Source organism: Malurus melanocephalus, unplaced genomic scaffold (genome assembly GCF_030028575.1).
Source record: "Malurus melanocephalus ecotype Western Australia unplaced genomic scaffold, MMel_1.1 scaffold_46, whole genome shotgun sequence".
NCBI lineage: Eukaryota > Metazoa > Chordata > Aves > Passeriformes > Maluridae > Malurus > Malurus melanocephalus.
Window position 1 is genome coordinate 450,854 of NW_026623278.1, and position 27,370 is coordinate 478,223.

A 27,370-nucleotide genomic window follows, 5' to 3' on the forward strand; every position below is an offset into this window, starting at 1 on the left:
ATTTGCCAATGTTAAAATCAAACTGTTTTCCCCTCTTAATAAGGGTATTTTCTTCTTTAGAGTGAGAGGACAATTACTGTTTCTCTCTCTGCTAATGGAATCTTTTTCCAAGACACACAGTCAGGTCCTTTAGCACTCGTAAATAATATTAAAAGAATAAATAGTGTAACAGTAGAGTTGCCTTGCCTCAAAACACAGGGGAAATCTAGAAAGCAGAGTCACTGGGGAGAAGGTAATGATTTGTTTCTGAAAAAAACCCACTACATTAAGAGGAATTTGGGTTGCATGGTTAAGAGCCCAGGAGTCAGAAAATGTCATGCTTAATGCCCTRTACAAAACCCTACTACTGCCCTCTTGTGCACATGCATCCAGTGAATCTCTAGGTTTATGACAGTGCATCCTTTGTGTGAGAATACAACAGGTATTTTTCAGCAACCTTAATCCTTGTAACATAGATATCGTACATTAACACTGAAAGCATCTTTCATATGAACTATGAACTTTCAGGAATGTAATGCTGTCCAAAAGGTCATACCATTTTTTCAAAGTTCCCTAATCTGGGATTACATAGTTGTCAGGAAGCTATCAGCGTGGTTTTCCTTAAACATGAGACATCCTGCCTGACTCACCATGCCTGAAAGAGTAACAGGAGGGCTTCTTCCAAGTTCCAGAGAACAGACACATACAGTTTGCAGTGCCAAAATTTACYGCTATATAGGACAAGCTCTCCTGCAGTATTTAGTTACTACCCCAATTTCTTCTGTCATAGCATGGCTTCTGARTTTCCTCACTGGCTCTCAGTGACAGACATTCCCCTTAAAACAGCACTCCCAACTTAGTAAGTTCTTTCCCTACATGGTCAGCAGCTATAAACTCTACTGTAGTCTCAGCTATACATCACATGCACAGTTATAGGGAGCTGGATGTTCAGTATCTGTTCTTATTTAAGGCTATTCTCAGACAGTGTAGATCACTTTGCACAGGCTGTCAGAATAGTTCTTTATAGTCAGACTGTAGCAAAAGTATCACTAATGTGTGGTATCAGAAAAATGATGCAGAATGTATTACATTTTAATATTCCACATTACAACACTACTCTGAAAATGCAGACTCTGTAAGATTTCTACTGTGGTACCYAAAACTTCTAAAGTACATTTTAATCTTTGAAAAAAAAAGAAATCAGTATTCTAAAGAGATCTGCTAGGAATTACTGAATGTATCCAGAACTCCACAACTCTTCTTCAAGAGCAAGTCGTAATAGAATTTTTGGAATTCAGGAGCTTTTTACCATTCTCAGTTTAACAGCTCAYAGTAAGATACTCAGCAGGACCCAAAGAAAGTACCAAAGATACCTTTTCTCCTTTCTGTTTTGGAACTACCCGTTCTGACTCCTTATCACACTTGTTGCCCAACAGTATTACGTCCACTTCATCACCTGCTTTCTAAAAGAGAACCAGCATTAATAAGTGTCAAGAAAGAAAAAAGCAAACAACAAAAGCCCTTCACCTTCAGCTCACACTAACCTTCAGCACTCCATTTCCTTGAAAGTAAAGGCTAAGTTCTGTCCTGACCTTCATAYGTACAAATATTTTCCACCAGTTACTGAGATTAAGAGAAAAACAGAAAGATTGCTAAGAACAGAAAAGAGCTWCTTARAAGTRCCACGTGTAATTTCCAACCCCTTTYRTAAGRTATAAAATATATGGTGCATGGGCACCATCTTCTGATGAATGCTCCATCTTGAGGCTCTAAAGTGACTGGAAATGTCCTGAATTCACAGACACTGCCCTYCTTAAAGTAATAGATTCATGGATTAGCATATGACTCTGGTCTACATCCAGCTCTCACAAGTAAAAGGGAAGAAATTTGCTGCACCTGAAAGAGCACCTCTCTGTGCTTCACTTTTGCACACAGACAGTAAAATTACTTTCAAAGTCTTCAAACTCAACATAAAAGTCTGATTATTCCAAGACACTAGGAAGAAGGCAATAGATTTTTAATGAAGTAAAATTTAAAACCCTCATTGATTCCAAAAGGAAGAAAAATCTTTTTGACCTTGTCTCCATCCCCATTCCTCTAATCCACTCAAATGCATGATGACTGTGAAATGCACTGGGTTTTTTACATCAGTGTTATTTTAAGATAAGCCATTGTAACTATACATGACTGGAATAATGACAAGGAAAGGGAACATTTCTGCAACAGCATGTGGAATTTGAAAACTGACATTCATGATGAAAATCATAATATTTGAAAACACTTTTGATGCTTAAATGGAGGAAACTGAGGGTTTCCATCTACAAACAATTGAAGTTAATGTGGTCTGATGCCTTTATTCTGGAGGTACATGCTCACACAGCTCACCTGATGAATGAAAAAGCCTGGTCTCAGGCTGCAGATCTCTCTACAGGGACTTTGATGAAATCTCTGCTCTCTATCAAATCCTTAATTTTTGCAACTTTGCCATAAGACAAAATCAGTCACAATCATACAGAGAAAAASCTCTACTCATTCTCTGAAGAGAACATTATTTTTGGTCTATTTCTACTTTTACCACAATTTGAAGACTTCATCAGTAGGCATAATTAAATATTAAGGAAGACTATTTCTTTTTTTTTTTTTTTTAAATCCATTCTCCTCTTAGAGTCAGCTAAACTTATTTCATACCCAGAGTCCATGTTCAAGGTAATGCAGTATTATAATGAAGTAAACTTCATAAGAGTGCGAAGCACTGCCCTAAACGAATTATTCTAACCTGCATTAACAGACCAAAATGTTGGCTGTTTCAAAATGCATTGAAGCTTCACTCATTAAGATCAGTGGCTCTCCTACATTAAATCACACATATCAGTCCCAAAATAGAGTAAATAGACAATTTATTCTCATTATATAATCAAGTTTTAATTCAGAAGAAGACTGAATGTTGATGAATGTTTTACAAGTGACATTGACTTCACTCTGCAAAGTTCAGAGAGAAATACTTGCATACTGCARGTACAAACCCACTGAATTCATCCTGTAACCTAATTTCTGTACAAAGAGCATAAATTTTTGCAGAAGGAATGTTCTTGCTAAACAGCTTCAAACTATAACAAAATTTAAACRAGGTTTGAGGTACCAGATCTCTCAGCAAGTATTTATCGGTACAAACTGTGAATCACAAAGTATTTATTTCTGCAAATAACTACTATTTCTACATCAATATAATGTACCAATGTATYTTCACTTTGTCTGGATCCTGTACCAAAGGAGCACTTACAGTTCTCCTTTTTTAACTATGGTATCTGCAGTGTCTTGCATGTAGAAAACTGAAGACTGTAAGTCAAAATTATATCCATTTTAAATTCTGAAAACTGATTATGTATGAAGTCTTAAAAGATTAAGTCAATAYGACTAGGCAGAAGTTTAACCATGTGCTCAGCTGGCATAAAAACTGYACAGGTACACTGATTTGAAYTGKCCAAAAATATGGTTTTWCAGTGCTCYCAAAAACTCACTGTATTTTCATACWCYMTTATTTATAGCTCAGGAATAAGCTTTCCAAATACAAAAATCTATAGCTAAAAAGACGATGGTTATTTTACAGTTGTTACAATCCTATTATGCAAGTCAGCACTGAGTAAGCTCATAGACTCAGGAARCATATTATGGAGAAGTACTACTAAAAATTTCATCAACTTCATCAAGGCAAAAATAGTTTTTTTTTCCCCAGATAAAAGTTTTGCTCTGATATCTCAAAAATGCCAATTTGTTGTTCATTCTCTGTTTTTCTTTGGGTTTTAGCATTTCAAAGTTCACATTTCACTGAAGGTTAAAATAAATATAACCTGAATCTGGAGAATACCTATACTATTCTATTTTGAAAAGGAAAACATCAGCACTATATTTCTCTGAAGAAACTGGACCCAAGAGATTTATTGAGACCAATSAAGTTTTCTGATGTGTTTGGAAGAGCTTGGGTTTTGGCAGCAGGGCTTTTACTACACTGAGTTCCCAGGCAGCTGGATCTGGCAGCAGCRGGAGCCAGGCTGCTCTGAAGAGTGGCCACGGGAGGGAGCAGCAGCAGAGCTTCAAACTCAGCGGTGCCACATCCTGGACTCAGAACACTGGACACTCACATCACAGCACCACAGKCTGTTTAGTACACTACTGATAGGAGCCACCCACCCATGCCCTTCACCCTTCTGCTTAATGTCCCCCTAGCCAAGTAAATGCACAACCTGACTATGTGGCTGTTAACAGAAATCAAAATGCAAAAGGGAAAATATATTGCTTATCCCTTTTGCATGTAATTTGTTTGGGGGGTTTGGATTTCTTTTGGGGTTTTTTTGGGGTTTTTTTTTTTTTTTCAAATGTAAGGTCTTTTTTCTGCAGTTTTTTTATTTTCCAGAAGTGCTGTGAATTTCTGTGGATATGAGAAGTAGCAGACACCTTTTCTATAAGAGAACTGCACCAYATCTGTACTTAGAGGTTATTGGAAGAAACTATACCTCCACTCCAAAAATGGTGAGCACAGAYCTACCATGAATGACCTCAGCCACCCCTGCAGCACACTGACCATGATGATTAGGAACTCATCCAGACTCCTTGTKGTATAAAGCTATCTATCCAGTGATACATCTTCCAGAACACCTCCTCATCCCTTCACCACACTTCCAGGGCATAGTTGTGAAGAGCTGCATGATTTTGATACTCATTAATGGCAGTTTGAAAAGGCAACAGAAATTTGTTTGTAGGTCCAAACAGTGAAACTGAGAACCCATACCTGATAAATACACTATGGGAATGTATATATAGCCTGTATTTTAAGAAGAAATGTAGCAATAATACAACTTTCACATCTGAAGATGTTCATTGTCAAACATAAAGGTGAAGGCAGAGCTGGAGARGGCAATAAAACTGGGAAGCTTCTTKGTCAYTASRCAGTGACACTAGAAACTTTCCCTTTGTGATACTGAAGAGCCATTTGTTAGGATTGTCCTCAGAGCCTCTTTGAAAGTATCACATAGGCAGTGTTCCCGTCAGGATTGCCATACATGGAGCTTTCCACATATTTTCTAAGTATCACTTTATGACCTCGGGTAAAATGCCTGGTTTCCAGGACTTCGGTGGAAGTAAATGAATGATAAAGTTTATTTGTCTATTAGGAAATTTAGAAGGCAGTACATATAAACCAATTTATCCCCAAACCAACCTAGAACTACAGATAAAGCAATTTAGTAAAATGACAAGAACAAGAATTTTAACTTCTAATCAGAGCCATAATGACAAACCTATTAACTGGGACAATTCAGTCTTTTGACATCAAGCTTTCCCATCTGAGGAAGAACAACTCAGAARAGTTTGAAGTCAAACTAATTTACATTTGGAAAACAGTCTGCTGTGCTGCTTTTATTTAAGCATGAGGCAGAAACACTGAAAGATAGTCCATTCTCCCAAAWGCATCAGAAGAACCAAACCAAAAAAGGGCACTATGCAGAAATTGCAGCAACTCAACAACCCATGGAGTTCACATCCTGAYTGAGGGGTCACTTCTTCAGGTAGGACAAATGGAAGATTAATATATTCCAAGGACACTAAAATACTGCCACCAAGACTTGCAGAAAATTCTGTGATGGCAGATAATTTCCGGCACAGAGATAACTGCTAGGAGCTGGAAACACCACCTTCATGGCCACATCAGGAGAATAGCATAATTAAAACCACTCCAAAGTATTTAGAAGTAAACTRGGACCTACCATCTATGTCAACAATTTTTGGAGATCCAGGCACCATGTGGGAATAATGGAGTAATTTAGGTTGGCAAGGACTTCTGGAAGCCAGCTGGTTTAATTCCCTGCTCAGAAATGGGACAACTTCAAAATCAGGTAGGTTGCTCAAGGCCCTGTTGAATGGGGTTTTAAGCATCTCCTTTAAGTGATCCTCTCTGGGCACCTATTGGGCACTCTGGGCACTCTGAGCTTTTGAACACTCTGTTGCGAAGACCTTTTTGCCAGTGTTAGTTGAAATCYGGCTCAAARCATCCTGGAAAKAACTGKTTTYTGAACATGGATTTGGTACCTGGCTGCTTGTATTTAATTTTCRAAGGCCAAACAGAATCAGCCTTTCAGGACAGTGCAATAACTAAAAGCCATGCCAACAGACAAGAGGAACACTTGAATAAAGTGGACATGACCTCCAATCCTACAAATAAAGAATGGTTTCAGGTTCTTAAGTTAGATAACTCCTGCAATTACCATGTTCCTAATGAATGCATTRCAAATCCAATATCCCTATACTGGATTTGCCAATAATGGTGTAAGATATTAATCTGTGAGTGAGTATATTTTTCTAGTAAGCTTTTAAAGTACAGTCATTTTACTCAGTTTCCTCTAGTTCTGAATTCAAATTTTACAGCAATAAAGATAYGGCACTGTATTTGGGTCTTGAACTTCCTTGGACAATAATTCATTTTTAATAGTAAAGATGCTGTACACCACACTTAAAATAACTGAAATATAATGAGAACATTACTGGTAATCTGATTGTAATTGCACTCACTGGCCAGTTTTTATAAAATCARTGGGAGTTTTTAAGAATGCTAAATTGCTTGGATTGTTTGGATTGTTATTTTCAACTGTTGCAAAAACAGCTTAGCACACTGAACAGATTTTTAAAAAACTTTCTGTTTATAATCTTTATGTGGAAAGAACCAAAAAAATGACAGCATAAAGTAATAACTGAATTGCCTCAAAAATTCCCTTTCGACTGGTTCAAGTGCAAACTTTACCTATTAGTCTGCTATTTAGTGAAACCTGTATTCTCTCTGTTTCCCTTTTTAAAACTTATTTATTATTTCTACACTTGCATATTTTAAATGGTGCTGTAGCAACAGTCATTTTGATTCTGGGCATTTGGGGGAATTAAATACTGGTTTGCATTCACAGACCAAAGCAAATGCAAGGAATGTCACCAACCTCCAGGAAGTAATTAATTTTCATGAAATGCCCTGTGTTTTAACAGTTATTGCTTAAAAACATTTCTTTTGCAATGAATGGCCCCATATATTTTCACCAAGACACTTCAGAAATTGATATCCCACTAGGACTAAATTAAATTTTTTATTACTATCTAGCTCTATTACAACACTAATTGCTAGTTTTGAGATTAGCACAATCAATCATGCAATTTACATTCCTAGAAATTGTTTTAGATCAAGTATTTTTCCATGTTTTAAACTTTAAACTAACAAASTACCTTTAGGGGTTAAGATTAAACAGTCTAAGTATAAATAGCTTGAGTAGATTTACACAAAAGCTTTTAAATGTCACAAAMAGAGAGCAGGCTTGTGCAGGTGTCATTTCCAGACTGACTAAAGCATGGTGGCCACAGGAGCTCCCTTCCACCCCAGCCATACATCCCTGATACTTTCTTGGTGTTTATGGCTGTGCATTGTATCCCACTGAATCAATAACCCAGTTGATCTAACTGAAGATGACAGGACAAAACTACCCCTTCAGAGCCACTGTGAAGACATACCAGTATTTTATGTTGAAATTTAGATAGATAGATAGATAGATAGATAGATAGATAGATAGATAGATAGATAGATAGATAGATAGATAGATAGATAGATGGCTATAAATGGATATATGCAGATAATCTACATTTTCTCTTTCAGGTAACAGTAAAACTGCTACCATACTGTTTGCTGAGCTAAATATTTGTTAACCATGAAACTCTACAACAGCTGCATATTTAGCTGAGACCTTCGGCCAACAGAAGAAGGGTACATGCTTTTGTTAACAAAACAATAAAACAGATGTGTTAAAGTGTGTGCAGCCAAGCCAGTAAGAATATTGTGTCATCAAATCTCCTTCGTAACAATTACTGAAGTTAGGTTCTGTTAGGTTCTGTTATGAGTTTCAAGACGGCTCTAAGTTCAAGAATAATAATGTACTAGGTCACCAGAATAATGCTTTAAAAAATGAGATAATGTGAATGTAATGTTCACCAAGAGTATAAGATATCCCATATATATACTATTGGATATATGACCATGAGTAGTTCATTAAGTTGGCTGGATACTGAAGCTGTGAAGAGAGAAATGAATGCATTTGATGGCTTTATTTCACGCCCACTTTTCCCAAGATGAACTCTCCTATCCATCATGTCATATTCCCACCAAATCATGAGAATATTTAAAAACCTGTTAGAAAGTTTACTTGATTTTAATCAACAAAGAGCACTACCTGGCCTGGATTCTTACACAAGCACACTAATTTCCACAGGCATGCTAACTACAAAGTACAGTGCCACTGCTGAGGGCCACTGCTCCCTWCAGCATCCTAAGGAGGGGAAGTAGAGAGAATGGTGCTGATCTCTTTTCCCTGGTATCGAAAGACAGGACACCTGGGAATGGCTCAAAGTTGTGCCAGGGAGATTCAGAGTGGACGTCAGGAAGCATTTCTTTACTGAGAGAGTGGTCAAACACTGGAACAGGCTTCCCAGGGTGATGGTCCACTCCCCAAGCCAAGTTAAGAGGCATCTGGACAATGCTCTTAATAACATATTTTAACTTTTTGTCACCCTTTAAGTGATCAGAGAGCTGGACTAGATGATCACTGAACATCCCTTAAAGCTGAACTATTCTAAAACTGACTTGCCTCTATCTAATAGAGAACACATCAAGAAAGACCTTTTCCAAAAAACAACTTGGAATACTGGGTTACAGGCAGCTGAATGATCTCATCTCTAAGGCCTTGCCCACTCCTCCCTCCCTTTACACTGTTCCCACACTTTCTTCTTCTGGCCCTCCTACTCCAACCTGTTTATCTTGCTCTCACTCCAGTAAGTGTCAGACCTTTCTATGAGCCTCCTAAACTAACTGATGGAGAAGAAAAACCATGGAACTTTTATTGCTGTTATTTTTCTACCACACTAGGAAGTCAAGAGTGAACCACAGAGGGCTCTGACAAGCTTCAGTGGGAACACAWCCCCCGTCTGGCAGCCATGTGCTGCTGAATCACTTCCTATGTCACATGAAAGTGTATTTCTGGCTGCAGCACCACGAGCAGCTGAGCTCACCGAACAGCTTCCCACCCCACTTCCTCCTTACTGAAACTATCTTTTCAAGGAACATCCAGCAAGGACAAAGAGGGTATCTAACTCTTTTGATCTTGGGATGAGGTAACAACACTGAAGTAATGAAATCAGGAAAGGGAAGTCACTGTCTGTGATACAGAATTTTGATATAGAATCTAATTAAAACCCRAGATGAGCTCATGGATATTGACCTGTGTATAGCCACGCCAGTGACAAGAGCACCATAACTCAGCATGCACAAAGCTGGATTGGGAGATATGTTTTAAAAGTACTTCAGAAAACATTCCTCCATCACTCTGGGCTTGTCTAAATATATACACCGTGTTCCAGTTTCAGATGACAGTAGTTCTACTATAATACTGTGTGCTGAGTTAAATGCAAGAAATTCTGGTTAGAAACATACAGGAATAAGAATACATCTCATGCAATCATTTAAAATAACACATTAATTACTTTCATTTAGGGATCAACCACTGACAGATATATTTACCTCATATATGTCRTTTATCCAGATTGTTATACTTTGAAAACTCTTCAGATTTGTGATGTCATATACAAGAACAAARCCTTGTGCACCACGGAAATAGCTGGTACTAAGTGTATGGAATCGTTCCTGGCCAGCAGTATCCCTGAAAGAAATTGTAACAAATCACACACACACACAAAGAAACAGAAAAGAGATTATCAAACAGCAGATAGATTCCCCAAGAAAGATTCTTGACTTTAGGGAGTATTGTCCAAATTTTAAATTCTGTACTCTAATATGAAAAGAACAGAAAAAATATGGATGAGAGAAAATCTGACTGCCACATATAGCAGTAAAAGAAATACATTGGAAATTTATTTAGAATAATACAGCCCCACTAGGGAAGCCAAGCCAATGGCTGAAATCTGAGAGTAATGTCAAGCTCATCATTCCTTCTTTATACACATAATCATTAAGATCAGTACAACTCAGATGATAAAAAAAAATCAGATGTCAGATGACATCCCCATATTCTGACGACCCCTTTGTAAACTGTGACACAAACAGCAACCTGGTTTAGATGGAAGACAGGTTTTGGGGGAAAAAAGAACCTGTAAGGGATCCTACACATAAAAAACTATATGGGATCCTACACATCCCATTATGTGTGTTATTCCTACACATAATGGAATGTTGTGCCAAAACTTGAGGAAATGAACACAAAGAGGGTCTCTCAATCTGCTTCAGGAGATGTTGGCTACAAAGTACTACACCTGAAATGTTTCTATACTAACAGACTAAGCAAGAGGAACAAAGGAGACAAGCTCYAAGCCTTGGCCCAGTCCCTGAGACTTGAATCACTGGCATAAGTGAAACCTGATGGGAAATAAGAYGAATAAGGAAGGTGCAGTGGAAGCAAAGTCAGGTGACATGGGAAGAATACAGATACTGTCTTCCACTGTAGGGAGAAAATCTGGGTGGCCAAAGCTACACTGGAGTTGAAACTGCCAGAAATGTGGGAGATAATAAAAAGTTTTTTCAAATATATGAATGATACAAGTCAATATAGAAATAATAACCCATTGCAGGTTGAGGATGGTGATCTCACTGACATGGACATGGACAAGGCAGAGATTCAATAACTTCTTTGCTTCTGTCTTCAAGACGGGTGACTGACCAAGGACATCTCAGTGCCCCGAGCTGGAGGATCATGACTGTGAGAATGATCAACTCCCMGYTGACCCTGAAATTATGTGGGATCTGCTTCTCCAGCTGGATCCCTACAAATCCATGGAGCTTAATATGAGATTCATATTGAGGATTCATATGAGAATCCTCAATAAACCGGCTGATGTCACTGAAAAGCCTCTCTCAGATTTCGAGCAGCCCTGGGAGCCTGGAGAGGTTCCCAGCTGACCGAAGATGGGTAAAGCTGTCACCATTTTCAAGAAGGGYRACTACAGGCCTGCCAGTCTCACTTCAGTGCTTAGTAAAATAATGAAAAATATTATTCTGGGAGATACTGACAAAAACCTGGGGGACAACACAGTCATTGGTCACAGCTTCCATAGCTTCATGAGGGCAAAGTCCTGCTTGTTGAACCTGATTTCCTTCTATAACATGGTAATCCACCTAGCTGATCAGGAGAGCCAACAGGTAAGATCTTGTTGAACTTCAGCAAAGCTTTTGATGCTGTCCCTCACAGTACCTTCCAGACAAAATGTTCAGCACACAGCTGGATAACYGTTAGGCGATGGGTGAGCAACTGGCTCACAGGTCAGCAAAAGGTGACAGTGCATGGGGTGACATYAGACTGGCACCCAGTCACCAGTGGGGCTCTGAAGGGCTCCATCCCMAKCCTAATTCTCTTCAACATCTTCATCAACCACTTGGATGCAGGACTCAAAGTGATACTAAGTTGGCCAAAGATACTAAACTGGGAGGACCTGTTGATTCCCTCCAGACCAAAGAAGCCCAGCAGAGAGACCCTGACAAATTAGAGSACTGGGCAATCACCARCTGCTTGAAGTTTAACAAGGACAAGAGCTGGATTTTGCACCTTGGACGGGGCAATGCTGGTAGCATATACAGACTGGGGAACGAGATCCTGGAGAGCAGTGCTGCAGAAAGGGACCTGGGGATCCTGGTCCATGGCAAGTTGAACAGGAGTCAGCAGTGCCCTGGCAGCCGGGAGGGCCAGCCATGACCTGGGGGCATCAGGAACAGCATCACCAGCTGGGCAAGGGAGGGGATTGACCCACTCTGCTCTGAACTGGGGTGGCCTCACTTTGAGTGCTGGGGGCAGTTTTGGGTGCCACAATATAAAAAAGACATTAAGCTCTTAGAGATCATCCAAAGGAGGGCCATGAGAATAGGGGAAGCCATACAAGGAGTGGCTGAGGTCACTTGGTTTGTTCAGCCTGGAGGAGACTGAAGGGAGARCCCATTGCAGCCTGCAACTCCTTCACAAGGGGAAGCAGAGGGGTAGGCACTGATCTCTTCACTTTCACAACCAGTGACAGGACTTGAGGACATGGCCTGAAGCTGAGTCAGGGGCTTGGGTATCAGGAAAAGATAGACTGGATATCAGGAAAAGGTTTTTCACTCAGAGGGTGTTTGGGCACTGGAACTGGCTCCCCAGGGAAGTGGTCACAGCACMAAGCCTGACAGAGCTCAAGAAGCATTTGAACAGCACTGTCATGCACATGGTGTGATTCCTGGTGTCCTGCACAGAAGTCAGCCTCAGTGATCCTGATGGGTCCCTTCCAACTCAGCATATACCATGATTCTATGAATTATGCCTTAAGAAAGCTGTAAACAAGCTTCTAATACTTTTGTATTAAAAATGGAATAATTTGAGATGGAGTAACTGCAGATCCTATACCAGTCAGACAATTCATGCACAGATTTACTCCTCGGGGAGTTAAATACTGGTAAAGAGAGATGATCTTCAGTATTAGATGCCTAGAGACCCAGCTGTCAGAAGATCTACATATCATTTAGAAAAACCTGCAACCCAAAAAATAGTGTACATTCCCAAGAATTCATCTTAGAAAAAGTAATTTCTCYTCATGACCCTTTTGAACATACATTTGGTGGGTAATGAAATGTAGTATCTTCTTTGTCACTTTCCTCAATGTTCCTATACAAATTRATATACTTCGTATGTATCATAGATCTGCAATTGTTTGCTGCAAGTTTTATTGTTAAAGCAACCCACTGACAACTCTCTTCTTAACTTACATTAGTTGCTGCAAAAAATGTATTCTCTTGRGCTAAATTCATATTTTAAAATGACCTAGTAGGTGCACCTGCACATTATGAAGACAAACAATTAAAAGTAGATGGGATTTTTCATGTCCTAATACAATTCAGTTGGCTTTCTTTTGTGATACTAATTAAAACTTACCATATTTGAAGTTTCACTCTTGTATCATTAAACATTACTGGCTTTACTTTAAAATCAATGCCTAGAAGAAAAAAGGAAAATCTGTAACATTTCTCATAATAATACAGATTCCCTTTGAAGATTGTTTCTCAGCTCTAATTATCATGCAATTTCAAACAGAAAGTGAAAAGGAACAGTACCATAGAAAGAATAACTAGCCAACCATATACATTCAAAATGGAAATTGCAAAAGGAGATTCTTCAGTGCTGAAAGCAACTATTTGCCAATACATTGCACAAATACAATACAAAGCAATGCCAATAYCAAGCAAAGTAGGGGCAGGTCAAAGCAAAGGTGCAGATACTCTGAAACTACAAGTATTACCATGGATTGGCAAGGAACATGACAGTAATTTCATGGCCTATGCACAATAGTACATTGTGCAAATATATTGGTGGTTTTCAAGAGCATGGCAGCTATGAATGRAAAGGTAGAAGTGCTTACAAAGCTKTCACATGTGCAACACCATTTTTYTGTCCTTACTTCCAAATCCCTAAAAAAAATATTCAGGGTTAGATGAGCAGAAATAAGATTTAGCTGTACTCATTAAATGCAAAGACAAACAAACATGAGATTTAATTCAAAAAGAAGAGGATTGGCTCCAAAGCCTAAATCAGATCCAGAAAGCCAATGCTAAAAGCAAGTATTAACACTTAAAATCAGTGCAGAATGCTGTCTCCACATACACTACAGATCCTTCCTCAAAGGTATTTTCCTTATGATTTATAGTGTTTTCCTTTAGCAAATAATCAAATTAGTACTCCAAATGTGTTAGATGATATCTAGATTTATGAGCTGTTGAAGTTCCAGTTTCAAAATTAGAATCTGCCAGCTATCAGCTGCTATCTCAGAGTGACATATTTTCTCAGTGTTCACCATCGTTTCCCCTATTAMTTCATTGCTGAAGTCTGAAAAATCGTTTGATAATTTCTGTGATTGCTTATTACCCCGACTGAAATACAATTAGACACTTTTTGTCAATCACAGTAAGTGAAGTTAAGGTAAGGGTGTGACAGCTTAAGATGYTGTATGGTCAAAATTTCATAAGCTCAAACTACAGCTACTTAAAATGACAGAGTGTCTTTTCACCAGTAGTAATGTCATTTGAAAGAACAAGACAGATTGAAAAACCACAAAAAATTTTAAGTTAATACCACTGTATGGATTTCCGTAAGAACGGGCAAGCCAAATTACTTTACCAAAGGAAAGCACCCATGGCAGCAAACCAAAAATGCAGCAGAGGAAATGCTCCCTTCCTTTGTACTAACAGATGTATTGTCCACAAAATTTGGACAAGTACACTCTCACATGCATGCAGTCACACGCACTCTCAATGCTATTAACATTTTTTGTGTGTATGTGGTAAGAGAGTTGAGGTGGATTAAAAAAATTATTATGATAATCATGTCCTTCACTTGATGAATTTTCATTGAAGCTTCAATGAAAAGGAAAGATGAAATAATATAATTGGTATCTGTAATTAATATTACAAAAAGGTTCCTTRACGGAATTAATAATGTCAGAAGGAAATGTAATTTAAGTAAAATTTGCTCATGTAAGGTGAAATTCCAACGTGATGGAAAACATTTGCTCCTGAAATTCACATGGCTTTGTTTAATTATCTGTATCATTTTCTACAATTGATGTTGGAGCAGTTGAGAGGGACAGGGTATACACTGGGAGATAGGAACATCACTTCCAAGTAGTGCACTGGGAATACAGTAAAAAATTATACTCTGGACAGGGATTCCCAGAACTATAGGAAAAAGTTCTGAGTTGACATACATTTTAATAATAAATTGCTATAAGCTTTTTTTAAAAAAAAATTATAAAAAGCAAAGCAGAGTGCTGAATCAGACTAAAACTTAATCTAAATTAAAATCAGGCATATTGACTTCTTAAGTCAACTTCAAAATTTATTGACCTAAAAGGTCAATGAATGTTAGTGAAAAACAGAAGTCAATATGTTCTGCATGCATGAATTGTTCATGTCTTTATATGAAATTTCCAGCAAACTTAGCAAATTGGAAAGACAGAAAAGAAAAATGAGATACACAATGCCAAGGACAGCTCACGGATTTCAGATGCTTTTAGGCCTACCTGGTATACAACATGATCAACATAACAAAGCAAGCATTGATTACAGCTCTTGAGATAAATGTTATTGGAATGCAACAGCATGTGCTTGCTTCTTTTAAGCTGTCAAATAAAACCAAGAAGGGGAATGCTGGGTGCAAGTTCAAATTCTGGTTGCTATTTCCAACTTTTATAGCCATTAAATTAATTTCTTTTCTTTAAAAGARTAAATAATGCCTATTTTAAAACTGAGGCACCCTAAAGACAATTAGGCCTAAAAAGCACCAAAATAGTCAGCCACCAGGTAATTCAGCTGTGAAATGCCTCTCTCTTCCCTCCCTTTGGCCCCTCTCTTCCCTCCCTATCAGCTCCTGTGCCCAAAGTGGCAAGAGCCCACTGAGATGTCATGGGTTGAGTTTACACTGTAACTCCTACCCATACTTAATCTCTCCCAGTTGCTGGGTTGCTGGTGTGTTACTTGCATCAGATTCTTTCATGAACATGTCAAGATATGTCTGAAGCAGAGGGGTATCTGAGCAGTCCCAAGTACGATAATTCTTGGTTTGCTAACAAAAGCAGCTCATGGGGTAAGACGGCCTAGGAAAGAAAGAGTGACCAAAAAATCCAGTTTTGTTTAAAAAAAAAAWAAAAAATTAAGATGTGTATTGTCACTGGTGTTCTTCACACATGACACGTTTATTTTCAATATGGATCATTTTTGTTGAATACTTCATTCCTTTCTGAAGTAAATATCAGGGAATCTACAGGACCTAATTTTTAATCCTAATGTTGAAGTACCACTTTCAACTGTGACAAATTCGGGAGGACTCACAGCTCTGCAAAAATGTTTCTCATGGAAAACACGTGCTGAAGAACGACAGCCGTAATACAGCAAAACAACCTCACAGTCTGTGAAATCACAGTTCTGTTCATTGGTATACAAGGGGTTTTTTTTGTTCATAAACCTTCTCTATGACTTTATATGCAATGCCATTGTTTAAACAAAGACGTTTATTCTTTATAGTGTATTCATAATACAAAGCATCTGCCTTATGATGTGTATAAGTTTAATTAGAAAACTATAACTGCTTACAATTTATCAAAAAAACCCTGAACTGTATTATTGAAGAGGAAGGGCACCCACCCTTGAGTGCTTTAGTGCTGCATTGAAAGCTTTCAATGAAAATTCATTGTGGATGTACTTTTTGTATTTTCTCATAAAATACATAATTTTAGAAAAGATCACTACTATTGGAGCTTACTGCAAAATGCTTGTTTCATTTTTTTGTCCTGCAACACCACCAGGATTTTTCCTAGCAACACAAATCTGTGATTTGTGATGACACAGAAGCGAGACTTACAACAACCTTTTAACCCCTGTGCCTAAGACCCTTTGCTGCCAAGGAAGGTAATGGTACACAATTTTGTCAAGGAACTCACAAAGTTGCAAGACTGCACAGCCAGGATAATCTTCCCTCTACTCAAGTCATTGCTTCGGCTGGACAGCTAACGCAAAAAATCAGCTATCAGCATTCAATAGGCTGTACAACAAAAAGGGATCATTTGACTGAGCTTGTATGTAACAGGCATCCAGATAAAAACAGTAACTTGTTTTGATGGTATCAGCAAAGAGAGAAGATATCTCAAATAGAAAACACTGTAATGTGTCTTCTTCCTTTACTCCACTAGGTGCCACAGTCTCTAGGGCATCCTCTCCATTGCAGCTGTCTTCATSAAGAAGGAACTTTCACTTCCAATATTACTCTTTTGGGAGACACCCTTCATAATCCCATCAGTTTTCAAAGTCTAAGCTTTAATACACTGGGCAAAATGTAATTAAATGGAACACAGTATTTCAGAAATAACTTTAAAAACACATTCAGATAACAAATACCATGTTTGGGTTATTCCTTTACAATTCAGATAAACATCTCTTTAAAAAAATTTTAAATATCTAAATAATAGGTGTCAGTAATAAAACTAAGGACATTTAATCTTAGACCAAAAACTGTCACAGAAACTCTATTATCTTCACTATTCCTTGAAAAAGTTCAAGTCACAACTTGAGAAATATTTTCTTAATATCATCAACATTTTAAAGTTTTTGAGTCTGCAGTGGACTGAACCAGGAGTAAAAGAAATTATGTCTCAAAATAATAACCTCATGGTCAGGAATGTCAATGTAAAGCACATCTACAAAGCTGYGGTTTATTTTTATAGCCATTCTTCGAGCTTTCTTGCTCAGCCCTGCAACAAGTTGCCTGTTACTATGTTCAATTTCCTGACTTACTGTTGTGTTGTTCCCTCTTTGTGCTGCTTTCAGAAACTGCTTTGTAAGAAGGGCCAAGAAAATAAAAAGTGCTTAAGGTTCAGGCATTCTTATGTGGGCAGGCCAAGTCATTTCAGATACATTAAGTATTCCCTGGACCAACTACTGTCACAGTTACTGTYTGTTATTTAATTCAGTTATGCCAAMAYCTCTCAGAKTGAAACATGTAAAAGAATTAWGCATATTCCAAATATACGAAYACACAATTTCCTGGCATAATTTAGTTTTCCCTTCAAGATCAAATAAAAGAAAAAATATTCTTAACACGAATTCTTAAAAATTAAAATTTCCCTATTAAAAACTGGGAAAATCTCCACAGCAAATCAAAGCACTGCATTTACACAACACATTTKCATGCTGCAGACACAGTTTTCAGTATGTGGACAGTCAGCCTGCCATTCCCTATGGCACTGTGGGCCTGGAGTGCCAGGGCAGTGGGGCATTCCCCACCAACCCCATCTGCATSGTGTGGTGCCAGCACAGAATTGACATGGTCTGGCAGAGTTAATTATTTCCATCATAGCTACAGCTCTGCTTTAATCATCATGCGCACCTCTAACYACAGTAGAAGGTATCTTTATATCATTAAAATTATAAGCACAAAGTTTAAGCTCTTTCTAGCCTGAAATATTGAGGAACTGGGCATTTTACTGACATCTGACAACTCTTTAAGATTGGTACATGAAAGGAGGCTGTAGCCAGGYGGGGATCAGCCTCTTCTCCCAGGCAATAAGTGAGAGGACGAGGGGAATTAGCCTCAGGTTATACCAGGGAAGACTTAGGTTGGTCATTAGGAAGAATTTCTTCCCAGACAGAATGATGAGACAYTGGAATGGGCAGCCCAGAGAGGTGGTGGAGTCACCCTGGAAGTGTTTAAGACACACTTAGTGCCACGGTCTATTTGACATTCCCGTGTTTGGTCAGGTTGGCCTCGATGAACTCAGAGGTCATTTCCAACCTAGCTACTCTGGCATTTTGTATTGCTTTCTCTGCACCTGTATCGATGTAGAGCAGCAGGGCCGCAGTGGGCAACAGGAAACCGTGAGAAACAAGTCTTCACAAGTTCACAACGGGAGTATGCTCCCAGTGCCCAGAAGAACAGCAAGCACAGCGTACCGAGCCAGCACTGTGCAGTGTGACATGTGTGTCCTGACACCACGGCAAAGGTTTAAACAGCTGGCCGGGGCTGCGCACAAGCACAGCTCAGCACAGGGAGCTTTGCCATCTCGCAGCCCGGCAGTGCCGCAATGACAGCGCCGGTGTGGCCGTGTGCGAGCCGCGGGCAGCGGGGAGAGGAGGGCGAGCAGCGGCAGCGAGGCGGGCGAAGCGCACGGAGCCCGCGGGCACTCACCGATCGTGGCCATGTAGGAGGCGGCGGGAGAGCCGGCGGGCTCCGTGTACCTGCGCACGATGGAGGTCTTCCCCACGCAGGACTCCCCGGCCATGACGATTTTCACCAGCAGCGGCCGAGGCTCCGCGGGCCCCAGCCCCGCCATGGCGGGCGGTGAKTGCCGGCCGGGCCGCGCCGGGGCGGGGCGGGAGCGGGCCCGGAGCCTCCTCTGKGCGCTCCAGCCGCTGCCCCGAGCCGGGATTAGGAAATTATGCAAAGAGACACCTTTTTTTTTCCAACAAGTTTCATCACCGGGCATGAAAGAGGGAACTTTCACAACCCACGTGACACTTCCCCTGTGCAGTACAGAAACAGTCTGGTTTCACGTTGCTTCCTAGCGTTAAGTCAGAGGCAGAAGAAACGGGTTTTAAGAATTTCCTCTTTTGCATTTTTGATTGGTTCTCATCTGACAGTCAAAGTGACCTGTAACACACACACAGAAGAACCCCAAAAAACCCAAACRAAAAAATCCTGTATCTACAGTGTAGGCTTGCTTGCATGTATGTCTGCGTGGTTTTACCAGAATCCCACATTGTCCAAATTATAAGGCCCATGGCCATTTGCCACTGTGCACACAGAACTCATCCAGTGTCATAAATTAGGAACAGGATATATTTGAATGAAAAGTGCTAATGTATGTTCGCAAATATTTGTCTATCTCRGCCTACAATGACTTCCCATGGGATTTGACACTGTCACGTTTGACCCTTCAAGCAAGAATTTGATCAGTTTATGTACCAGAGCTCTAGGTGTGACACGCTTGCTTTCTGTGGGGGACAATTTGTGACTCATTGAGCTCCACCTAGCATGATTCAAGATCACAGAATCAGGACCATCAAGGCTGGACGAGGSCTTTGGGATTGTCCAGTCCTGCTGTCAACCCAGCACTGCCATAGTAACACCTAAACCACTGAGCCATATCACCAGTGCCAGATCCAGACACCTCTTAAATACCTCAAGGGATGGTGACTCCACAAATATCATCTTATCTAAAGCCAAGTATTATTTCAGGATATGTCCCCTTCACCCTTCACACAAACCTGAGCTTGCCAGTATTAGACTTAGTAACCTCTAGGACATTGTGGTCAAAAATCTCCAAAGGATGTCAGCAACCTRTTTCTCAGTCACTGCAGGTTCCTTCATTGCTGGAGGAATGGGAATTTCTGCTACAAGCTGGGGAATAATGAGAAGGGAAAAAACAGATGAAATCAGCAACTGAGGTGTGACTTTTTAGGAGTGAGCTCTGAGAAGTGACTGAAAAAACTCCAACACTAGAAAAGAGGGCATCAGTTAAAGTGTGTCCATTAGGGATAGAGTAAGGTTGTGTATTGATGAGTCTGAATTGAGCAACTGTTGGTGGAAAAKCTTGAGTCCACAGGACACTTTCATGTGTTGCATCCCATCATCACACCATGAAGGTGTTTTGGGAGCCTGGCCTGTACAATATAGCAGGAGGCATGTGGCTTGCTTAGTTCAGCAAAACAAAGGCTAGGAGGTAATATGGTTACCCTTTGCCAGGGATTCAACTGTAAGGAGGCAAAAAAAAGCTGCTTAAAATAAAGAATAATATAGTGAATAGATATACACTGACCATGAATATGGCTAAGCCAAAAATTCTGAGCTTTCTAGTGATATTTCAGATAATTCTTGCAGTTGGGATAATAGGGAAAAAGTTCTTAATAAAGGCAAAACAAGAAGAATTGGGGGGTGGGTGTAACTGCCTGCAATGGGGAAGGACTGGATTTCATAAACCAGARCACTTCCTATAAGAAAGATTCCCTTCTATCTCAGCACCCCTATGAAGTTCTGCTTTCTCATGCAGAAATTTGAAGTTACCCTTGTTTACCCCAGATGTGAGGGAAGATGGGGTGCTGGCATCTTCTGGTATTTCTCATGGGTGAAGGGTGATGATGTGTATGGGGAATTCTGACACAGATCTTGTAACATGTGCAGGCACAGACAAGTGTCTCCAGCCAGATGAGCATCAATCCTGCTCCAGTCCCTCTGTCAGAGAGGCTGCTGGAGCGAGGACAATAGTGCTGTGTCCTGTAGATGGATGGTCTAGCATGGGTTGGGCAGATGCACGCATGTGGGTAGCACAGTGTTTAATAGATACACCATAAGGCTTTGTCTTTATTGTGGAGCCTTCTCCCATTGTCTGCTCTGAGGCTGTCCTTCTCAAAATAGCTTTCTTCAAATGCAKGCAGTGCTGCAGCTGCCTGCAGCAGTTAGATTTACGTGTTAGCCTGGACTGATGGTGCTAACAAGGATGCTACATGAGCTCARTCTTTACCCTCTGCTGTCTGTCAGGCCAACCAATTTAAATAAAAAGGCTCCTCACAACATTTTGTACATTCGAGTGTTGATTTGTGAGCCATGTGCAAGGCAGGATTCTAGCCAAATTCCTAATGAGACTCTAAATACCCGGGGTTACTGCTGCTCTCARTGAGTTGCAGTATCCCTTTTCCTCATATTCCTATCCACAAGGGGACAGTCTTTCCATCTCTTACCACCGACGGAAACCATTTAAAAGTTAGCTCCTGAAAAACTGCCATTCARTGAATGAAATTTATTTTTTTTAAATGCATGTTTCATGCTTTAGAAAAAAGCTTCAGATCTTTGTAAACTACATGATATTACTGTACTTACAGAGCTAATCATAAGCAAAGTTAGTTTAATGAAGCTAATGACTTGAAAATAATGACTGTGCTTACAAAATAATTGGTTCAAAGCACAAAATGAAGTTTCCATTATGTTTATTGAGATATCCTTGGAAAAGGATGTATTTTCTTCTCATTCAGCTTTTGTGATTRTTCACTTCCATTTCCTGACTCTGTCCAAAAACACGTGATGAATAGTACTAGTAATAAAAACACAATTAAAAAAAAAATTAGTGGGAGATCTTTGAATTTTCATATAGAAAAATGACTAGATTTATTATAATTTAATTTTATAAAATGTTAGATTTTTTAAACATCACATTCATTTTTCCTCAATATTTGTAAATTGTTGCAGTTGCTCTCATAGAGCTCATGATTCTTACACTTCTGCTTCTTGCCTGAGCCATTTAGTTTAGAAATAACTGCTTAGTTTACTCMGAGTACAGAAGTACTTTGGGCAAAGCAGATAACAGCATATTTTTACATTCTCAAACTGCTCACAGCTAGTTTGCAGTAGTGTGGCATATGACCCCAATCTCTCCTGGTAAGTTGATACAGCAACCGATTTTTATACAGCCAAAACCCCACAAAAGTGGGCCCACTCCTCATTGCAGTTACAGAAAGTACTATAAAGTGCTCTGAATGCAGAAAGGAGAGAGATGCTTCAGCAAAATATTTAATGCAAATCATGCAGATCATAATCTTGTCACTAAGCCTGCTTTTTACATACTTGCAAGCAACCATAATTGAAAAAAAAAAAAAAAAAGAAGAAAAAGTTAAGAAGAAGAACATAAATATGAACCAAAGATAAAGAAACATCATTTTGAAACATAATGGAACTGTTACAGATGCCACAGCTTCCTTAATAAATGAAGCTTCCTCCTTAATGAAATAAAGCTTACAGAATATTGCAAAATGCTTCAGTGTATTTCCATTTGAAATTATTTTGGTGGAATACTAGAATATTAATGCAATTACAAATATTAGCAGCATATTCATGAAAATTTTCCTGAGCTGGAGATATAAGCTAAAAATGATAATGAGAAGAAAGAACGAGGCTTAATTTGGATTTAAAATCCTCAGTGCTAAGTCACTACTCATGTCAAAATTACTCACTGAATAGATTCTCTTAAGTGACCAAAGTGGAATTTTTTTCTTTCATTTCTGTTAAGATAAAACCACCTCTGAGTGGACAAAATTGAGGTAAATTACCCTGATGGGCAAAACAGGGTTCACTAATCCTGAAATGAAATTTCTGGGCCAACTGTAAAGTATTTTAGTTATTTAAGAGACAGGATTCTCTGTTGAACCCGAATATAATTTTTAAGATTTCATCAGAGAACAGGACATCTCTCTGAGTCAGAATGACTCAAGTGTGTGTTTCCTGATAAAAATTGCTGGAAAGTGATTGCAATGAGGTACTCATTGTTTATAGCTGCTCATGATCCATTTTGGGTTTGCAATAGCTTTTAATTTTACTTTCTTCAATGGCAGAACTCATCGCTACACTCTGCCTTGGCTTATTATCCTCAATTTGTGTATCCCTTGTTATCTCTGGATTCAAAGCCATGTTTCTCAATATATTTGAAAGAAKCAGTGTGGTGGTCACAGTAACAGGTAATTTCAGCTGATTGAAGAGCAGCAAGGAAAATAAATGAAAGATGTGAGAATTTCTGTAATCAGAGGAAGAGGCAATTGAGGCTAAGAGAAAAATTTTATTTACAAAGACAAGTAAGAAGGATTTTGATATGTTACAAAGAAATAGGTTCACAAGTCCTGCCAGAAGCCTGCTCCAATGCACGTTCTCCACAAGGTCACAGCCTCCTTCAGGCATCCACCTCCTCTGGCGTGAGTTCCTTCACAGCCTGTAGGTGCTCCACCATGGATCTCCTAGGGCTACAGGACACAGCTGCCTCACCACGGGCTGCAGAAGAATCTCTGTTCTGGTGCTTGGAACACCTCCTCCCCCTTCTTGTGCACGTACCTTAGTGTTTGCAGTGATGTTGTTGCATATTTTCATTCCTCTTTCTGGCTGCATTTGCTGTGGGGTTTTTTTCCCTCTCATTCTTGACCTGGACAAACTTGAGAAGTGAGGCCATGTGAACCTCATAAAGTTCAACAAGATGCAAGGTGCTGCACCTGAATGGAGGCAATCCCAGATCTGAGTACAGACTGTGAAGTCATTGAGGCAGCCCTGTGGAGGTCTTGGGGGTTCTCAGGGATGAAAAGCTGGCCTTGAGCCAATGCTGGGCACTCACAGCCAGAAGGCCAACCTGGGCTGTACCAAAAGCAGAGAGAACAGCGGGTTGAGGGAAATGGTTCTTCCCCTCTACTCCACTCCTATGAGACCCCATTTGCAGCACTGCATCCAGGTCTGGGGTCCTCAACACAAGAAAGACAGTGACCTGTTAGAACAGGTCCAGAGAAGGGCCACAGAGATGTTCAGAGCGATGGAGCGAGCACATCTTTTATAAAGACAGCTGAGAGAGCTGCGGTTGTTCAGCCTGGAGAAGAGAAGGCTTTGAAGAAACCATCCAGTACCTCAAAGGGCTTTATAGAAAGGAGAGACAGGGACTTTTTATGTGGGCAGATAGTGACAGGACAAGGGACAATGATTGTAAACTGATAGAGGGCTGGGTTACTTTAGATGTTAGGAAGAAAAAGAGAGTAATGAAGCATTGGAAAAGGTTGTCCAGAGAAATTGTGGATGGCCCATGTCTTAAAGCGTTTAAGGCCAAATGGGATGGAGCAGCCTGGTCTAAAGAATGGCATCCCTGCCAGGSCAGGGGTTGGAATGAGATGATCCCTAAGGTCCCTTCGAACCCAAACCATTCTGTAGTTCTATGATCAACTCTGTTGTCCCAGGTGGGCTACCACCATCGCTATGGGCTCAGCCTTTGCCACCTGCAGGTCCATTTTGGAGCCRGCTGGCATTGGCACTGTTGGACATGGGGGAAGCTTTTAGCAGCTTCTTACAGAAGCCACCCATGTGACCCCCCTTCTACAAAAAACTGACCATATGAAAACAATGCAGAAAATACCTTGGTAAGCAGCACCCACTGGAATTGCCATAGGTGTCTTTATTATTTGTAGAAAAAAACTTGGGAAGCATCCTAACATCACAAAAAGAGCCCTGTAATGGGAAGAGGAGTGGAAAGATATGTTTTCATCAAGATATAARGACTCAGAGGAAGACACTAAGTACATGTGCTTATTCTGATTTTTCTTAACACCTATAATGTCAGGAGCTCTGTGGAAGGAAGGAGATGATTGATCTCCAAATCAGGGGGATGGAGAGTAGAAAATTAGAGCAGATGTAGAGGTGAAGGACTGAATTCATCCTCGCAGRGGCCTTTAGGTATAATTTATGGAAAAGATTTCCTACAGCAATTTTAAAGGATCTAAATGGAGTATGTGGCTTAGAGAGGTCACAAACTAAAGGCCAAGCAGCCATGACAGTCAGCTTTGAAGGTAAGCTTTGACGTACTCTTCCGATTACTTTTTTACCCAGTAATGGAAACAGATAGGAAAGCATGCAAGCAGACTGCTTATAGATGAGTCTGAGAGTACACAGGCTACATCTGTATCACCTTCAGTAGAAATATCCATATGTCAGTTCAAGTTCACCAAGCGAAGTTGCTGGAGGAGTAAACCAGTGAAAATGCTCCATCAATCGTCCAGRCATTAGGTAATTTCCTCTGGCTGTCACTGACTTGCTCATGTCTCCATGTACTGTGCCACAGCTGATCCTGCCATCTCCCATGCCACATGCTCTTCTTCTGTGTCCAGACTTCTATTCCAGCTACAATGTAGCTGTCAGTCCATCACAAAAAGGGTTAAGGCCACAGCCCTGCTGCCTTTGGYGGAGCAGTGTTTTTGAAGGAGAGTGCTGGTAGTTGCTGATGGTGGYATCTAATCCTCCGAACCTTGATTAGCAAACTGTAAGGCAGCTGGCAGCTCCCCAGACAAGTCAGCTTTCTAGGGTAGGAGTTCCCATCCATGACCAAAAGCATCCAGTTACCCCCAAACCCTACACAAAGGGCAACATGAATATGTATCCTCCCCTTTTTCATCCTGGTGAGGAGCTGTCACACCTGGACTGTACCATTCCCCTGTGAAATCCCCTAATTGCTTTGACCTGCAGATCTGATGGCCTCATGTCCAGTCCCCACTAGTTACGAAGCACAAAGCTGGGACTCGGTTTGGTCCAAGGTTTGGGGGCATGGTGAGCCCCTTTTTAAAATCTCTTAAAATTTGAAGTCACCATCTCCAATTGGCCTCATGGTTTTGGTTAGTGCAGATTATCTGAATGACTGGAGCAGGCAGTGGTGTTTGTTTTTTGGTGACTGTTTTCTGATTTAATGGAGGTTTCTGGGTTTATACTTGTTTTCACCAGTAGCACTACATTTTCTTACGTATCAAAAGCTTGCAGAGATGCAGACCTTTTTAAGTGTGATATAAATCTATGTAAGTGAATAACTAAAGAAACACTTCCAGAATGGAGTAAGAGTGAAACATTGTGTGGATGCTATTAGCAGTAGAAATATTTTGGAAGTACCACTATCAAATCTGAAAATGYCACATAGGCACATGCACATACATAACCCACAGAGAGTATATTTTCCTCGAGATAAATGTCAAAAAATCAGGTGTCCATTTTCATTTAAGTATCTGACATATTCTTCAAATCTACAGTACTTGGCAGTTACCAGAGCATCTTCCACTAATTGTAAAAAGATTTAAAYTGCATTTTATTTGTATGCAGCCTTCTGAAAGCAAAGTAGAGAATAATAAGATTATTTGATGCCTAGATCCTATAGGCGTTTTTTCCTGGAAAAGACTGCTAGAAGAATAAGGCTAAATCAGTAGTACCCCAATCTGTTGTGGATAATCTAATTTATGTTGCTATGTATCATGTTAACGACTGTAAACCAATGTGCACATTATAATTCTTTTTCATTTGCAATTTGGGATTCTCAGAATAGGAGATGCAGAGACAAGGATAACCCATGTTTTCCACRAGAGATTCATGGAAACTGAAAAATAAGGCCTTTTAATATCTTTCATGATAACTGTTTTTCTTGGCTTAAGTGTAGGTTTTAAAAAATGGTGCTCATTGTTTTGCTTGTACTTCTTTCATGCATGAACAATCATGCTGATGATGCATTTGCTTCAAGTGAATTTTCCAATTGAAAAAGTGCTCTTGAGTAGTTTAAGTACTATGAATCACCAAAATCTCATCTAAGTCCCATAAAAGCACTGGCTGCAGAAAGCAGCCCTGGAAAGAAGTTGTATTGGGATTGTACTGCAYGATTCAGCTGAACAGAAGAATATTTGGTCACAACAGCAGAAGCTGAGGAACCTGACAATTCTGCAAAAATGAAATTATAATCCGCTAGACAGAAGCTAACTACTGCTGCCCCCTCTTACATGCTTCACTTGTTTCTCACAGGTTTGAAGCAGTGATTTTAAACATGAGAACCTTAGTCCTTGAAACACAGGATTTTTCTGGGGCATATTTCATTTCTTATCTCTTCCTTAACTTGTTATTTCACTGTTGTCTTCCTTCTTCTCTAGTTTCCCATGTAGTCTGACAGTAAGAAGTTTTCTTTTTCCTAGGATCACTGCCTGGACCATTTCGACTAGTGTTTCTGATACAATGTTTTCTTAATATTACCAAATCCAATATATTTATTTCTTATATAATAACATTTTGACTGAAACAACTTTGAGTCATAAGTCTTTGTCAAGGAAACATTAGTGATTTTTCAGTTCTTATGCAGCTTTTATTTAGGGCTACTTTTGAAAGCAGATAAAACYATTCTGTAAATTACAGTGTTTAAAAATTGTGAAATGTTTAATGATAACTTCAAAATCTTAAGCTATTTTCTTAGAATATTTTTTTTAAATCATGAT

General features: G+C 39.6%; 1 protein-coding gene across 1 annotated transcript in view; it reads right to left on the minus strand.

Annotated features, from left to right (window-relative positions):
- Positions 1–19,001, minus strand: part of LOC130572941 (ras-related protein Rab-10-like) — a 33,130-nt gene extending 14,129 nt beyond the window's left edge. Inside the window, exons 1-4 of the mRNA XM_057364994.1 lie at positions 18,756–19,001; positions 12,960–13,020; positions 9,575–9,713; positions 1,353–1,442 (exon numbers count right to left, since the gene is read on the minus strand). Of these exons, the coding sequence (XP_057220977.1) occupies positions 1,353–1,442; positions 9,575–9,713; positions 12,960–13,020; positions 18,756–18,900 (435 nt within the window). The 5' untranslated portion in view covers positions 18,901–19,001. The remainder of the gene's footprint in view (positions 1–1,352; positions 1,443–9,574; positions 9,714–12,959; positions 13,021–18,755) is intronic.
- Between the last annotated feature and the right edge of the window lie 8,369 nt (positions 19,002–27,370).